At 40.6% G+C, this 17,656-nt stretch overlaps 1 protein-coding gene across 16 annotated transcripts in view; it reads left to right on the top strand.

Moving 5' to 3' along the window:
* The window catches only part of fryl (furry homolog, like), a 70,570-nt gene that overhangs the window by 25,092 nt on the left and 27,822 nt on the right, over window positions 1-17,656 (top strand). For 11 of the 16 annotated variants that reach the window (XM_034583747.1, XM_034583738.1, XM_034583735.1 and 8 more), the window contains 28 exons: window positions 566-619; window positions 1,936-2,075; window positions 2,162-2,258; window positions 2,903-2,982; window positions 3,992-4,072; window positions 4,193-4,361; window positions 5,461-5,553; window positions 5,652-5,750; window positions 6,518-6,619; window positions 9,031-9,075; window positions 11,968-12,071; window positions 12,183-12,291; window positions 12,390-12,476; window positions 12,567-12,738; window positions 12,828-12,960; window positions 13,046-13,153; window positions 13,261-13,498; window positions 13,606-13,782; window positions 13,904-13,990; window positions 14,081-14,349; window positions 14,601-14,808; window positions 14,974-15,098; window positions 15,192-15,249; window positions 15,348-15,439; window positions 15,529-15,701; window positions 15,788-15,948; window positions 16,030-16,140; window positions 17,458-17,612. In XM_034583747.1, the coding sequence (XP_034439638.1) occupies window positions 566-619; window positions 1,936-2,075; window positions 2,162-2,258; window positions 2,903-2,982; window positions 3,992-4,072; window positions 4,193-4,361; window positions 5,461-5,553; window positions 5,652-5,750; window positions 6,518-6,619; window positions 9,031-9,075; window positions 11,968-12,071; window positions 12,183-12,291; window positions 12,390-12,476; window positions 12,567-12,738; window positions 12,828-12,960; window positions 13,046-13,153; window positions 13,261-13,498; window positions 13,606-13,782; window positions 13,904-13,990; window positions 14,081-14,349; window positions 14,601-14,808; window positions 14,974-15,098; window positions 15,192-15,249; window positions 15,348-15,439; window positions 15,529-15,701; window positions 15,788-15,948; window positions 16,030-16,140; window positions 17,458-17,612 (3,527 nt within the window). The remainder of the gene's footprint in view (window positions 1-565; window positions 620-1,935; window positions 2,076-2,161; window positions 2,259-2,902; window positions 2,983-3,991; window positions 4,073-4,192; window positions 4,362-5,460; window positions 5,554-5,651; window positions 5,751-6,517; window positions 6,620-9,030; window positions 9,076-11,967; window positions 12,072-12,182; window positions 12,292-12,389; window positions 12,477-12,566; window positions 12,739-12,827; window positions 12,961-13,045; window positions 13,154-13,260; window positions 13,499-13,605; window positions 13,783-13,903; window positions 13,991-14,080; window positions 14,350-14,600; window positions 14,809-14,973; window positions 15,099-15,191; window positions 15,250-15,347; window positions 15,440-15,528; window positions 15,702-15,787; window positions 15,949-16,029; window positions 16,141-17,457; window positions 17,613-17,656) is intronic. The other 5 variants (XM_034583740.1, XM_034583744.1, XM_034583746.1 and 2 more) reach the window with 1 other exon arrangement.

Here is a 17,656-nt window from a genome sequence, read left to right as displayed (position 1 = left end):
CACACTACTTGGCTGTGTTTTAGTCTGGATGGGCAGAAACCCAGATGTTTAGAAACGATAACGTAGACACTCACAAACAGTCACAATGTAGCCTTTGCTGGTTTGTTGGGCTCCTATCACATGACCCCCTTCCACAAGAAAACACCTCGGTTACCAGTGTACAACACAACATGGGAAAGCAATTACATGTGTTGCTGACCCTTTTGTCTTTGCTAACAGCTGTTGTAGGGTTAAATTCTGCATTTTACGATGATACTGATTACATGCCTAAGAGACAAGCTGCTATTCATGCAAAGTGTGTGGTCGCATGATATATATTTTCAGGTGTGTTAGTATGGACGTGGATTAAAACTGACATGAAGCCAAAACACACGTGGACAAAGATCTCTAGTAGATGGATGTAGCCTCAGACCCTTTCTCAACTTATGCGCCACAGAAAAAATGCTTCTTTCTGTCCTGATTTCTCGTATCAGGCCTGCTGCTTGTCTTTCAGCAGTTTACTATTATACAAATACCACCAGTATGTCCTCTTGTTAAACCTATTCTTAATCCTTCTCTTTCACAGGAGAAGCCCCTATCCCGATCCCTTCAGAGAGGGGAAGATGCACAATTTGACCAGGTCAGTCCTGCCACGGCAATGACCAGGGGGTGAAATCTGTATCACATGTGGATGTATGGATGTATCACAATCATTTTCCAGCAGCAAGAAGCACTCTCTCTCACACCTCTTTATGTGTGCGCAGTATTTGAATCCCCAGCTCCCCCCAATCAATCCCCCACTCAATGGCCCGTCTGTCCCTCATCTGTAGCTGCTGCAGAACTCTATACAATGGGCCGGCCCGCTGCAGAATGCTTTGTTCAGCACAACACAAAGCCAATGAGGATATGGCGCTATAGATCCAGCTGTCCCCATTGTGAGTGAGGGAGAGAAAATGGGTATAGAAAACGAGAGTGTAGAATCGCTGTGTCATCCTGGGCAGTAAATCAGCATCGGGTGCTGGAGTGTATCTGCCTGGTGCCATAAGGGCAGGGGGAGCAGTTGCATAACTCTCCTACCTAGCATCCATCATCCACCTCCCTCATTACGCTGCACTGGCCCTTATTTATATATATATATATATATATATATATATATAGACACACACACACACACAACAAAAATTAGCATACTGACTACTTCATCTCATGTTTTGTCTGAAAAGTATCCGCTGTAATCTCGACCCGCTGAAGTTTTCTGTATTATCACAGAATTTACTGCTGTCTTGTAAGAATGCAACTGTAAGTCGCATTAAAAGCCCTTGAATCCTCTCAAAATCAAGATAACAGCCCTTTTATGTGAAATTTAGCTGTATTTGGTATTCATAACAAAAAGATCCATGTTGCTGTGTCATTGAACCCCTGCGTTGACATTGCAATTTGCAGATGTATTTTTATTTGATGAGAATACATTTGTGCACACTTAAACATTTATATTTATTGTATTGCATAAGTTCCTCTGTGTTTCCACAGTTGCCCATTATGGCTGTTGTTGAAAAACCAAATAAAGTGTTAATCATTAAAAATGCAGCTGTTACTGTACAACAACATAAACCTACTACAGATCATTGTAAACAGTTGATCTGTGAAGTCTGTTAATCTAAGCGCTGTCTGACTTCATCACTGATCCAATCAAAAAGCCACTGAGGTGTTCAGAGGACAAATGAAAACCACAGAACCATGTGTGTTGCTCAATAGTGTATGCATCACACTCACACAAATTGCAATCAATAGCTACACTATGCCACTCACTAGTTGAGAATATATCTGGTCTATACTCTCCCTGTATGCTACTCAGTTATTGAATGCCCACTTTTAGTGTACAGGTACCAAATGTAGAATATGAAGTTTATCTGTAATAATGGGTGAATCTAATGTTTGTATGTAATTGTTTTTCAGTTAATAAGCTCTATGAGCTCAATAGCAGAACACTGTTTGCCCTCCCTACTGCGCACACTGTTTGACTGGTACCGGCGGCAGAGCGGCACCGAAGACGAGTCTTATGAGTACAGGCCTCGCTCTAGTACAAAGTCCAAAGGGTGAGACACCCCTTCATTTATTTATTCAGGTTTAACATGAATGTTGCTCAAAACTTCTGTTAACACTTTTTCCCCTTGCTCTGTAGAGATGAACAGCACCGGGATAAAGATTACCTTCTGGAACGGAGGGACTTATCCATAGATTTCATTTTTTGTTTAGTTTCAGTGGAAGTTCTCAAACAGGTGAGCTACCTCACACATCACTCTTTCAGTATTTGCTGATTTACTGCTCCTGTTAAAGTGTGCTTGCCATTCAGGTTGTTGGGGTCATGTGAATATGTAAATGTTTACATGTTGAAGGGTGAAATCAATGCATCTGCTTGACCTGATATTGACAATATCTTATCTAAGTGCATGTGATTAGTTCCTTTACAGCTTTATTTGTCTTATATATCTGCTGAAATTTCCTCGAGACAAATTTGGATTTGTGGGTCTGTTTCACTGTACATAACAATGACTACGTAAACATAGACAGCAATACTCTGATATTAATCTTATTAAAACGATTGTCTGGAAAAGACACTGTAATGGAAACAGTAGTTTCTGGTTATCATAACCTGAATAAGGAATAAACAATACCAAATTAAGACATGTGGAGTATTAAGTAAATAAACAAATAGCTTCATACCAACTCCCAACTCAATGTGTTTTTAAAGTGAAACATCCAGATCTAAGCAACATTGTGAACTAAGCGAGTCTCTGGAGACCACAGCTTAGTTGTCCTTGGCTTTGCTCCTGCAGGGAGAGTAATGAATAGTAGCACAGAAAAAAGAGTGAAAGCTATCAGTGCTTCTAATAAGGCTAATGACTCCATGTTTACGTCACAGATTCCTCTTCACCCAGTGCCAGATGTTTTAGTACATGAAGTTCTGAACCTGGCATTCAAGCACTTTAAACACAAAGAGGGGTAAGTGAGCACAAACACAGACACAAATGAACATCTTATTAAAAAGTGCTGATGAATATGCTGGATTTGGTTTCACAGTAGAGTCTGTTTGTTTGAATAGACTGGCTCTATAGTCATTATGTCATTTTGAAAACTGTATCTTAAATGACGTTTAAACCACAACTGCCTCTTGTTGAGCCACTTAAGTTTAGACTCCAGTAAATTGCTGCTCTGTGCTTTGTTGTATAAGGTTTGCTTTTGTTTGGGTTTTTTCTGATATCGATGCTAAATTGATACTTCTGAAACAGTTCTGTGACTAAACGAAGAGAGAGCCCATAGTTTTTTCTTAATAATAGCCAAATTAACGAAACTGCTTTCTAATTGCTAAGGCAAATTGGAAGTTGAAATTTAACATATTAACTGTTAACAGTTTAAAGTATAGTTAACTTTAATATACAAATATAAAATTCATGCAATAAATACAGCAAAATACTCCAGCTCCAAACTCATCATCAATTGTCTCCCCACTCCCGGGGTCAGTGATGCCCACACACTGCCGGCTGATACAAACATGGAGCATCCCTCTGCTCTTCAAATGTAACTGTGTGTCCCCAGGTGCTTCTTTAAGTTTGTTGTGTTTCTCCCTTTACACCGAATTGTATTCAGACATTTGCTGCACATCCTGCAGTCAGAATTATTTTGCGTGAAACACAGTCACACTTTCGACCGTTAAACTTGAGCTATTTTGTCGTTGTGTTGACTCAAGTTTGAGGTAGCTACTAGCTAACCGTGGGTTAAGGTTATGTGCTGCCAGAACCATGTAGAGTGCGTCACCACCAGAGTTGGGTGTTATGTTAACTAGACATGGCAGTGATGTTTGTGTTGCCTGTAAGCAGAGAAACTATTTCAGAACACAGCTTAGGCACCGAAATCTCCGTTGTGATTCGGTTCGGTTGGATTTCTGTACCCAACCCTATTATTGTTATACATAATCAGTGATGATAAGCACACGATCTCCATCAATGTACAGGTACTGTGGCCCCAACACTGGCAACGTGCACATCATCGCGGACCTGTATGCTGAGGTCATTGGCATCCTCACACAGTCAAAGTAAGTGAGCTTAATTCTGTCTCTTATGTAAGACCATGGCTACATTTGTTTACAACTACACATACTCAGTCACCTCTCAAATCACAATGTAAATGTGTGTATCTTTGTGTGTGTGCTCAGGTTTCAGGCAGTTAGGAAAAAGTTCATCACAGAACTAAAGGAGCTCCGGCAAAAAGAGCAGAGTCCCTATGTAGTCCAGAGCATCATCACTCTCATCATGGGCATGAAGTTCTTCCGGGTTAAAATGTATCCTGTGGAGGATTTTGAGGCGTCTTTTCAGTTCATGCAGGTAAATTATCTTCAATCTTTTATCTACACGTTTGCCATAAGGTAACCAACAGTAAATGTGGCTGATATGAGTATTTGCTTAATTGCACCAGACACTTTTTACCACTCTTTGTTCAGACTCAGCAGCTCTCCATAGCAATGGCTCATAAAGCTAGATGAGTTACGATCAAAGGTGACGTTTGCCAAGAAGCGAGTCTATGTGTTTTTGGGGCTTTGCCAAGAGCTGTGAATTGGGCGGTAGCTGTTTCATCAATCCTTGCACAGCAACACACCGACTGTACTCTCTTAATAGGACTGTGATTTCTGGATGTGTTAATGGAACATGCTGTGCTTTATGTCCACCACCCCGTTGTAGCACACATCATGGTTTCTACCCGTACAATGATCTTTTAGGGCCTGAGCAGTTTAAGACACTTACATTTTGTATTGATGGTTAAGAAACCAAATCCATCACAAATAATTTTGTCTCTTAAAAAAGTCATCAGACGATCAAAACAATGTTTCTATACTTCACAAGTTAATATGTATTGAGTGCATTTATCTCAGAGTGAAGATGTTGGCTTGTATATGTATTTGGCTGATTTCAATATCGCTCCCCTTGCCTTGATCTTCAGCCATTGTCTGAAACCCTATTTTGAAAACCTTTTTTCAGGCTAAAAGCACGGAAAAACAAACATTTCCCATAATGCATTTCGCCCTTCCTGCAATTATTTCTGCTAATGACGATATATTTCATCAGTCACATGTCTTGAAAACGGTGACATCATATAAAACATTGCTCTGAAGGTAAAAAGCACGTGAATGTGTTTAATATACATGAATACATTATATAAGGTCTAAATGGGTTAATTTTGTTTTCTGCAGATAAAATCTGTGCAGTTACAAAATGTTTCACAACAAAGGCAAATGAGTTACACAGAAGCAAAAAAGATCCTGCTGGAATGAGGATACAAATTCTAGGAGTGTATGACATGTGGGTCATGGTCAGCAGTGTTATTGTCGTAATACTGTCCATGTCAAACTGTACCATCACCTGCAAATTGTTCTGTGTTTGTGTGTCTGTTCTTCTGAACATGTGCGCCTTTTGTATTTCTTCCTAGGAGTGTGCTCAGTATTTCCTGGAAGTCAAGGATAAGGACATAAAACATGCTCTAGCAGGCCTTTTTGTTGAGATCCTCATCCCTGTTGCAGCTGTGAGTAACATTTGCACTGCTTTGCGCTCTCCATATATGCATATCACTATATATTTTTATCATTTTGAGCCCCATGGTAATGACTTGTTCATCCTCAGGCGGTGAAAAATGAAGTCAACGTGCCGTGCCTGAAGAACTTTGTGGAGATCCTTTACCAGACAACGTTCGAGCTTAGTTCCAGGAAGAAGCACTCTTTGGTAATAATACTGACATCCTCGAGTACCATCCTTCCCATTCCAGTCACTTTTTCATTTTTACAACTTCCTTCTACTTTTGTTTTTCAATCTTTCTGTACAGAGCTCAATAGTGGAGTTCTGGAAGTAGAAATTCCATTCATTTTGATTATCAGCCATACTATTTTAACCATCCAAGGTAGACTTGCCACAGGCTTCCAGATTGTGAAACAATCGAAAAACCTGTTAAATGCAAAATGTCATGAAGAACCACACTACTCTGAATCCTCAGGTGTAATAGTGACAGCTGTGATTGGTGGAGCCCGCTGTTGCCATGAACATTTCAACCACAACCACGGAAATCATGTCATCTACAATCGGATAGTTCAGCGTTGCATTACATTTACCACAGATCCCCCGTTTTCTCTGTCTAACATGATGTGGTTTTTCAGAGATGAGGAAAAGAAAGTCTGAATTGCTGGAAATACTGACAACAAGGTTCAATTCAAGAAGAAGTGCACTGGAAGTTGTTGGAAAGGGATCATTCGTAATGTTTACAGTGTACAGCATCTGTTATTCCTTCACTCTTAAAGAATGATGTACACAGTCATGTACCTTTGCATTTTTTTCCGTTTTCCATTATTTGTTTTGGCTCCAGATCACGATTTTTCTCACAGCTGATTGACCTGGTTCCAGGCTGAAGACTTTTTAGGGAAAAGTTTATGGGAAATTTACTTCCTGAACCGGAGCAGTTCTTAAAGTGTTTGCACTGTCTCTGTCTCTCTCCCCAGGCTCTGTATCCTCTGGTGACGTGCTTGCTGTGTGTTAGTCAGAAGCAGTTCTTCCTCAACAACTGGCACATCTTCCTCCAGAACTGCCTCTCTCACCTGAAGGTACCGTCAGCCTTTACACCCAGCTCCACTTCAGATAGTTTTTACATCACAGCTCTGGAGAATAGCACAACGGCCGTATTGTTCAGATGAAAGTATTTTAAGGGCACCATAATTGGCTTGGTCATGCCTAACTGAGTTAAAACCACACAAGCCATATGACATGTTATGAAAGCTAAAATTAAATTTTGGTGTTCTTGGTAGCAGGACGAAGTGACACTAGTTTCTTTCAATCCAAGCTCATAACTTAACTTATTTTTTGTGAAATCGAGTTCACTAAATCGACACATTACCACAAAAAAAACCGAAATGTGTTATTGATGTTATAAGTCTTTATGGTTTGTACATGCCTGAGACCACTGATTGATTAAGGGTGTGCTCTGTGGTTCTGTCTAAAGATCATAATGTACTTTCCCCTCCATTATCAACAACCAGATCTGGCCAGGAATAGCACTTGATTTAATAATAAAATAAAAGAGTCTTTGTTTCAAAAGGAAAAAAAAATCTCCATAACTAATTTATGTTCAGTCAACAAAATCCAAACAAAAACACAAGTCTCACTAATATCCATTAGTGAAACCACAACAAATTTCACAGTGATCTTAATAAAATGAACCATCTTTAAACTCAACCTTGAGAATATCCTAATGTAACGCACCTTTCATATTACGTAAGTGTGTGCAGTGTCAAGTGCTGTTTTGACTCAGGTCTGTTAATGACTCCTTGTAAACCAATTACGAGCAGATGAAACCTACTTTCCTTCTCTCGCTGACTTACCACGTGGAGCAGATTCAACCCAGAGGCTGATTGACCCAATCACTGACTGTCTGAATGACTCAATGACCGTCTTAACCATTCTGGTTTGATTACCCTCTGCGGGGGATTGTGTGATCTTTTGGTGGATACGGTTCCGTGCGCCTCTGTGATGGTGATCCGATGGTTCTGAATGGTCGTCTGTCGTTCTCAGTGATTTCATCCCAGCTTTCCCTCTCACCATTGTAATTGTTTTAAACTGCAATCAGTCAGTTTCTTGCGTGGTGCAGCTGATCTGTTGATTGAGATTGTTTTGCTGATTTGTGTGCTGGCTCCACTGTAGTGATGATTTCATAGGTTTAGGGCTTCGTGTCCAATGAGGGATTTTAATCTTGTGGCTGTTCTTGAAAAAAGTTTATGGACGGACTAATTCATTCCTTAAACCATTTGTTATGGTTAAGTCTTTCTGTTTAGAGATTGGCTTCACATCTCTTTAGTCTCTCTGTCTCCGAGAAAACTCTCATGTGGTGTTTAAACCCCTCAATAATATGCTTAACAAATTATATCATTTAAATACTCATATTAATAAACCTAAATATTTTTCAAATTTAAAGTAAAGATGGAGATTAAATTAAATCCATCAAATAGTCAGTTCTACATTGGAGTATTAGGCCTTTGTTGAAGATTTTTTTGGGGGGAGATTTCAAGAATTAAGCTGTAACATTACGAGAATAAGGATGTAAATTTAGGAGAATTAGGGGGGAAAAACTTTTTTAGTAAGTAGCTTAAAATTACTTTATTCTTTTCATATTTATAGTTTTTTTTCTCATTAGATTACAACTATTCTTGTAAAATTAAGATTTTATTCTCGAATAAATTCCAAATAATCTTTTCTTCAACGCCCTAATACTCGTTAGTACTGTTCAATACTACTATTTAGATATTTTCCCTGATGCATAATAAAGAGCTAAAAAAAGCATTGCTGCCTGTCTTATCTAAAACCCGATAAATAGTAAAAAGCAGTATTATACTAACTAACATATATAATGTTTGCCATAATTGTGCAGTCCCACTTCAAATTGTGATCTCCACAGGTTCAAAATAGGAGAACAGTTTGCATTTTGAGTGTGCTTGACATGGATTTGAATCAACTGCTGATTTGGGTGTTGCCTCTCGTCGGGTTTGTAGGTAAAAAAGGGAAAGGGCATTTAATTTTTTGTTCCATCCACATTTTCAAATTTCCTTTTCCTCCTCGTCCTTCTGTTTTCCCCTCATCTTCCCTCCTCTATTTGTCTATTTTCTCTTTTCCATTGATTTCCACGGCACACCTTACTCCGCTTTGCTTTTGCACGTTTTGCTCATTCCATTAAAAAATAAATTTATATCGCATCAAATACCAATGGACTGTTAATTTTATAACTTTCATGCCACTAATAATTCCTCAGTTGACATGTTGAACGGTCCATTGACTTTAATTTCAGTAAAACAGTAGATGTTTGTACCGTCACACTGACGAGAGTAAAAACACTCTGCACTGCCCTTGTCATATTTGTTTAGGTTCTGTTTTTGGTTTTTGCCTTTAACTTGCATGTGTCCCTCCCCGAACCCTACATTCTTTGTCTCCTGTCATTTGATCTTTCTCTCACATGGACTCACTCCAGATGCCATCTAACAACAGCATCCGAAAGCAGATTGAGACGCTGCAGGTGAGTTATCTGGTGTCAGTGACCCACCTGGTGCTCCCCGTCTTTAACGCTCCAGGTTCTCACCAGGACATAGAGGACGGAACGGAGCAGCCTGCATGGCTAATTGGGTAGCGAGTCGCTCTCTGTCGTGATAGTGCTACTGAAGTGTTACGCAGTGAAAGTAGTGAACTTATTTGAACCACTTTAAACTTGTGACGTTGCATTAGGGTTGTTTTAGTTCAAGTGGTTTGTGTTCATGAGCAGTGGTGATGAGTTTTGTTAGATATTATATCATGTCTGTGTTTAATAGGGATGCATGATTTATTTATCAACTTTTGGGGGGAAAATCTTTCTTATGTGTTGCCTATTTGTATGAGGACTGATACCAACATTATCTTCATGATATTAAGCATATTTGATATGAGAAGATTCAGCTGTAATTACAAGTTCATGAACTACATGAACCCTGTGGTGTTGCAGATTCATTTCTGTGCAATGAACTGAACCACATCCCTCCAGTAGTTAATCTGCAGTAGTACTAACTATCAGACAAAATGAAATCATAACCACCATGGCAATATTATATATAAACACATTTCAATATTGTGCATCCCTACTTTTATTTACCAGAGGAATTTGGAATTTTGGCGTTCCCATAGTGTGGTCTTGTGCTAATGCTGCATTCAGTTTCTCTGTTGGAATTGATAACAGTAAGGCTGGCAACTGCCACGCTGTTGCTATCGGGATATTTTTGGTTGCAGACTAAAGTACCTGCCACATCGTCTGTTAACGTTATATATCTGAGCATTATTAAGTTGTTAATTATTGTGGTTCTTAGTACTGTAGTAAGAAGTGGATTTTTCTCCATTCTCCGGTAAATTTTTATTTAATATACCGTTTGTTTTACACTTGTAATTTAAACATGTTCAAACAAGAAGGGCGAGTGAAGCGTGATTGGCCACTTTATCACCATATTGAGATCAGATCCCTGCGCTACTTCTTGAGAAATTCATAAAAATGTCAAAAAAGGCCCTAAAAATCTCACAATGTAAAGGAAGTTAATTTGGATTTCCACACCAACATTTTTGCAGTTCTTTCCTTCCTTCCAAGTCTTGTGGTAATCCTTCCTGGAGTTTTTGCGTAATCCTGCTAAATAATAATACAGGAACATAAGCAAATTAAATCAGAACCTCCTTGGCCAATGGTAATAATAATAATGATAAATCACAATGTCAAAACTATGACTTCGAGCAGTTGTAGTTGAAAGACTGTTTGTTTGTGCACAGTGGTCTAATGTTCTGTGTCACTGCTTTGTTGAGTTGCAGATGGAAATATTAAACAAAAAGGGACTAATATCTTTAAATTTTGACTTTTTCGCTGTCCTTAAGTTTTTACTTGGTTTTATTTATCCAGGTTTAAAAGGGTTTGCCTCTGACATAATGTATCTGCCGCCTGCTCCTGTTATGGTATAGCATGCTTACGTCAAGCCATAGCGTGACGTTCTCATGAGCCTTTCCTCTGTGTCAACCCAGTAGGAGGTATCTGGGATAATCTGGGGGCAGGGCCAGGCCACAGTGAACTGTGCTCTATCTGTGTCACAGTGAAGTTACCAGATGGAAGGCACCATTTTTAAATAACTACTTAATTGAAAATTGTTCCACATCAGAATATGGACATTCAATATTTTATTGTGCAGTAGGTGCTGAATGCAATTTGGTTGAAAGCAGAAAAATCCAGCACGCCATCAGGGTGAAGCTGGCAAATGGAAATCCTAGCACCGTGATGATCACATGCTCTGAGCAGGACTGCTCACAGTATGACTCAAAAATATGGATGTTCAGTATTGCAGAAGACTCAACTGAATGTCCTCTATTCCCGGACATCATTAAATATGTTCTAATTAAAATGTAAAAGTTTGCCCTGTATTACAATGACTTAAAGAGAATGTATCTAACAATTCTTCATTAAAATGTCAATGTTTTATTTTTTTTACCTTATGTACTTACATTACCCAAAATCTTTTGGGATTTCTCTGTTCAGACCCAATTTCATTCACGGTAACCAGATGTTTCATTGTCAACGCCTTTTAATTGTCTTATCCGCTTTATTTGTTGCTTTGTTCATCTCTGCTATTACTTCAGGGGCAAATGACATATGACAAAGGAAAAACACACTGCTAGCCAGTTAGCCACTCGGCTGGTTTTTCCTTCCACTGTTTGTCACTCGTAATGGATCACGATTCTTCATTGCTGTTGTCTGGGTTACGTGAATAAAAATGCATCACATTACCTTATGCAGGAACAGGATTTGTGCCTGAGCTGCATCAGGTAGAGTTTCATCTGCAATGATGGTGAAAACCACAACTCATGATCCAACACTGCTTCACGGTGTCATCAAACTAGGTCTTCTTGTTGTTGCTATTTTTTAAAAGATGAGAACAACTGTCTCCACACTCTGCGTTTCTACATACGGGTCATAAAATGTTCTTTAAACTTGAGGTGTAGCGATCACCTGGGTCACTGGGGCGGCTGTGGCTGAGGGGGTAGAGATACTGAAGCCCGAGTTGCCCCGCATAGAAAAAGTGCTGCACATGGATGCACTGTAAGAAAATGTGTATGAATGGGTGAATGACAATTACCTGTACTGTGTAAAGCGCTTTGAGTGGTCATCAAGACTAGAAAAGCACTAGATAAATACAGACCATTTACCATTGACTTTCCACCCTCAGATCTCCAACGTCAACAGAAGTCACGCACACAGACTGAAACGTTGTGTTGTTGATTTGAGCACATTGTCGCACAGCTTTAAGGCGCATGATCTGAGTTTCTCCAGACAAAAACAACCTGAACAGCGGTGTAATGAAATTGTCATAATTCAATCGAGTGGCTCACATTTGTTTTTTCACATCCACAGAACAAAGATCCCAAAATGTCCCGCGTTGCGCTGGAGTCTCTCTACAGACTGCTCTGGGTCTACATTATCCGGATCAAGTGCGAGAGTAACACTGTCACACAGAGGTCAGTTGCAGGGCCATCTCTGAGTTCACCCTCGAGCTACAAACCCAAATAGTTAGTTTAGAAAATAAGGACTTGAAATGCTGACAAAATTCTCCCTGTTTTCCCTCCTAGTCGGCTACTGAGCATCGTTTCAGCACTTTTCCCCAAAGGTTCCCGCAGTGTAGTGCCAAGGGACACGCCTCTCAACATCTTCGTCAAGATCATCCAGTTCATAGCTCAGGTGGGCTTTAAGCACGAGTTGACAGTATTGCTTTCGGAGCTAAAACAAAATATGCAATGTCGTGACTCTGTGTTTGCTTTTGCGGATCTTCGCCACAGGAAAGACTGGACTTTGCTATGAAGGAAATAATCTATGACCTCCTGTGTGTGGGCAAGTCTCACAAAACCTTCACCATCAATCCAGAGGTAAAGTAGATCAGACTTGTGGTGATTTATGTTACTGGAGTGTTGGTGGAATATCTCTCATCCTCTCCCCTCTTTCTGCTCCTCTACCAGAGGATGAATATTGGTTTGCGAGCCTTCTTGGTGATCGCTGACAGCCTACAGCAGAAAGATGGAGAGCCTCCCATGCCTACGACTGGAATCATCATGCCCTCTGGCAACACCTTACGTGTCAAGAAGATCTTCCTTAACACCACACTCACGGATGAAGAAGCCAAGGGCATAGGTGAGTTTGATTATTGAAACTTTTCATGAACAGTGATACAATATCTGTTTTTTTTTGCAGTCAGTGTAATGACTGCTGGTTTTTTTCAGGCATGTCTGTGTACTACCCCCAAGTAAGAAAGGCCTTAGATAACATCCTACGACACCTGGACAAGGAGGTGGGACGCTCCATGAGCATGACCAACGTGCAGATGTCCAACAAGGAGCCTGAGGACATGATCACGTATGTAATGTAGCCACACCCTGGATCCATACAGTTAATCTGTGCGTCTCTGATCTATAACAGCATCTCATTGTTTGTGCTTTAGGGGAGAGAGGAAGCCAAAGATTGATCTGTTCCGCACGTGTGTGGCCGCCATCCCAAGACTGATACCAGATGGCATGAGCAGACAAGACCTAATAGAGCTTCTAGCCAAGTAAGTTTTACTGCAGACACATCACTATACAACATACTGTAGCATAACTACATACTGTAGTTGCCCTCCTTTTGTCCTCTAATGTCTTTGTCTCTCTGCTCCTTCAGGCTGACCATCCACATGGACGAGGAGCTGCGGGGCCTTGCCTTTACCACTCTTCAGGCCCTGATGGTTGATTTCCCAGAGTGGCGTGAGGACGTGCTCTCCGGCTTTGTCTACTTCATTGTCAGAGAGGTGACTGATGTCCACCCCACGCTGTTGGACAACGCAGTCAAGATGCTACTACAGCTCATCAGCCAGTGGAGGCAGGCAGTGCAGAGCAGCAATAAGAGCCATGATGCACAGGTTGGTCGAGGAAGTTCATTCCTTATGTGGTCAGGTGTTATGAATTGTGAAGTGACAAATGTGTATCAGAGTTATAAGTGATTTTAATTACATGTCTTCTTCAACAGGGCTCAAGCAGCGGCCATTCTCTCCCCGTGGAACGTGTTCCTCCACTAGGTGTGCTGCATGTAGTGGAGGGCTTAGCTGTGGTGGTGCTTTGCAGCTGCCGCCCAGCCACACGTAGGCTGGCTGTTAACGTCCTCAAGGAGGTCCGTGCGCTGCACACTGCACTGGGCATCGGAAAGGTAATTACAGAGCACTTTGTTGTGGCTGCTAAGTAACAGTCAAATGTGTATGATACTGTAGAGAGTCTTTATTGCAAGTACTCCTTTCCTGACATCTGCTCCATCTGCCTCAACCTTTCAGGGCGATGAAGAGTTGGCCATTGACGTAATGGATAGATTAAGTGCATCAGTGTTGGAGAGTTTCATTCATCTCACAGGAGCTGACCAGGTATAAATGACCTGTCTTATTTCCAGAATCCTAAAACTTGCATAAATACTCTGAGACTCTGCTCATCTCTCTCTGTGTTTTTCTCTGTAGACCAACCTGCTGTACTGTCCCAGTGGGATTGATCTTCAGACACTAGCAGAATGGAGCTCATCCCCCATCAGCCACCAGTTTGATGTGGTGAGCCCCTCGCACATCTGGGTGTTTGCTCACGTTACTCAGGGCCAGGACCCCTGGGTCATCAGTTTCTCAAGCTACCTGCGGCAGGAGCACTTGCCCAAACATTGTCCAACTGCTCTCAACTACGCCTGGATGTTCGCCTACACCCGCCTGCAGTTATTGTCTCCCCAAGTGGACATCAAGTACGTTTCTTCGAGCCTCTTTGTGAAATTTGGTGTGTGTTTGTCAGTGTGGATGTTTTTACTGTAAACTTTCACACTGAAAAGTTATACAGTTTTTTTGAGGACATTATATGCTAGGATACTGTAATCAAGACTTTTAATTACAAAGAACTATAAGACAGAAGGCAGCATCTTTCTTTTCTGGGTTCTCTAAGTGTTATTCAACACTTCTGATGTCATGTTATTAATCTGTCTCACATGACCTCCTGCAGCAGCCCCATCAATGCCAAGAAAGTGAACAGTCTGAACAGCAGTGACTCGTACATCGGTCTTTGGAGGAACTACCTGATCCTCTGCTGCAGCTCAGCTTCCTCCTCTTCCTCTATGTGCTCCTCATCCTCCACCTCTGGCTCCGTCCGCTGCTCCCCGCCTGAGACGCTGGCGTCCACGCCGGACAGCGGCTACAGTTATGATTCAAAGGTCAGGAGCACCTGCACAGACAACACCATTTTGGCAAATGCAATTTAATATGACAACATACCTGTTTAAGTGCTTTTAGTTGAAACTATCAAGGAACAGTCAGATGACTTGATTTAGTTTTTATGTTTCAGCCGTGACATTGCTTTTCTCCTTGTCTGTTAATAGATTGTTGGCACTCCGTCCCCCTCCTCCCTCTTCAAACACATCGTTCCAATGATGCGCTCTGAGAGCATGGACATCACAGAGTCTCTTGTGTTGGGGCTTGGCCGGACCAACCCCGTGGCCTTCAGGTAATCGACACTCGACATGATCTGTATGCAGCATATAAACCTTACTGTACCTAAACCATTTAGTTATTTACATCTAACTTTCATATTCTTCAGAGAGTTGTTAGAGGAGCTCAATCCCATCATAAAAGAAGCTCTGGAAAGAAGACCTGAAGTAAGTGCTGTTCATTAGGAACTTTGAAGCTTTTGTCACAGTTGTCATTGGAGAATAACAATTTACTGAGTTAAAATGATTCTATCTTTGCTCTGCAGAACATGAAGCGGCGCAGGCGTCGTGACATCCTCAGGGTTCAGCTGGTCCGGATATTTGAGTTACTGGCAGATGCTGGTGTCATCAGTCAGATGTATGTAATCCACAGCTTATCTGTACAGTATAATTAGGAATTAATTTGTACATTCTTATATCTTTTCTCCTTTACTTTTTGTTTTAAAGAGCCAGTGGAGGGTTAGATGGTGAGAGCCACTCTCTGAACAGTACGCTGCTGGAGTATGTCGATCTGACCAGGCAGCTGCTTGAGGCTGAAAATGACAAGGACTCCGATACACTGAAGGACATTCGCTGTCACTTCAGTGCACTCGTGGCTAATATCATACAGAATGTCCCAGGTACTGTATATATATTTTATTTCTAAAACATATTTATTATTTGCACTGAATCTCTGTCTAAAGTTTGTGTTACTTGTCATGTTCAGTGCACCAGCGGAGGACCATCTTTCCCCAGCAGTCACTCAGACACAGTCTGTTCATGCTGTTCAGTCACTGGGCTGGGCCCTTCAGCATCATGTTCACTCCCCTGGACCGCTACAGTGACAGAAATATGCAGATCAACCGCCATCAGTACTGTGCACTAAAGGTACACATGCTCATACAAAAATCTACATTTTGAAATCTATACTTAATGGTCACTAATCAACTAACTTGTTAAATGTTCTAGGCCATGTCTGCAGTGTTGTGTTGTGGACCTGTAGCCGACAATGTTGGCCTCTCCTCCGATGGCTACCTCTACAAGTGGCTGGACAACATCCTGGATTCGCAGGATAAGAAAGTAAGTGTTATCATGTCAGCCTATTTCATCTATTAACTGCTATTGATTAGAGTCTGACAGATTTATTGTTTGGCCAATATGAATTGACTGATGTGAGCCTTTCACCAACATGTCTGTGTGTTTGCTGAATTTTTTTATTTTACAAAATAAACAATGCAGAAAAGATGTTTATTTTAGGAAAAAAAGTTAGTTTTCTTGATGTAAGTTCTATATATTTGTTTATTTATATATACTTAAAGTTTATGGTTAAACTTTAAAATTTCAAGCCTCAGTTACATTTCTTTGTCATAAGAAATGTAAATGTAAAAGAGATTTATAATCTCAATGGGATTAACCTGGTAAAATAAAGGCAAATTAAAAAATTACAACATTTTAGGAATCCTTTTGTTAATTTGATATATACATTGACTGATACATCTGTATCTGAGTTTTTTTACTTCCTAATATCATTATCGGCACCCCACCCCAAAGATCCGTATTGGTTGGGCTCTGCTTTTGATAGTTGGTTAGGGAGTGAACCAACAGTAATGGATGAACACAGGATATTGGGTTGAGGTAGGAGCGTCCACTGTCAAAGAAAAGACTTGAATGATCAGAGGAAAGTAACACATCCACAGATTTGACCAAGTGCTCAGTTGTTTACTGAGATATATTGACTTTACACAATGCAGTTCTTACATGTTTCAATATAGCTCATCATGGCAGCCAATTTCACATGAAATAGTAGGTGAACACAGGTATCACTCATCACACCGATTAAGGTTCTGTTCTATATAAATTGTCTTAATTATTTTTGATAAATGTTAGCACATGTGTTAAATAGCTGCTGTGTAAAAGGTCTGTTGTAATGAAAGCATATTGAACAGTCAAATAAAGTTAATAACATAATAACTGCGTAATCAGTGAAGTGGAAGAATGTAATAGTGGCAATCAACACAAGAACAGTATATAATTATAATATAATACCGCTGACGCAGGCAGAGGAAGCATCATCATTTGTTTTTTAAAAGAGGAACAGATGTTTCAGTCCAGCTGAACTGTGAGACAGGTCACTGTAATGCAGCACAGCTTCATATACCATGACACTAGTGCCACTCAGTGGTGCTCAGAGGTACTGCAAGAAGTAAACACTATAAAAGGTTCATTCAGATAAAAGCCTGCCCAATAAATGTTATTATTTACAGAAAGTAGTTACGGTTAAAATAACTTGAACATTGTAATTGGAGGGAAAATCTTCATGTGTCGTATTTTTTCAAAATGTCATAGGGTTAGGGTTAGGAGCCCAAGGCTCTAACAGTATCTGTGTGTCTCCTCCAGGTTCACCAGCTGGGTTGTGAGGCTGTGATGCTGCTGTTGGAGCTGAATCCTGACCAGAGCAACCTCATGTTTTGGGCTGTGGACCGCTGCTACACAGGCTCCCGTCGTGTGGCAGCCGGCTGCTTCAGGGCCATCGCTAATGTCTTTCACAACAGGTACTTCATATTATCAGCATCAACTTGATGCAATTTTGTGAATT

This window comes from Hippoglossus hippoglossus, chromosome 4 (genome assembly GCF_009819705.1).
Source record: "Hippoglossus hippoglossus isolate fHipHip1 chromosome 4, fHipHip1.pri, whole genome shotgun sequence".
Lineage (NCBI taxonomy): Eukaryota > Metazoa > Chordata > Actinopteri > Pleuronectiformes > Pleuronectidae > Hippoglossus > Hippoglossus hippoglossus.
Note: the sequence above shows the minus strand (reverse complement) of the source record. Positions and strands in the feature narration are given on the sequence as shown.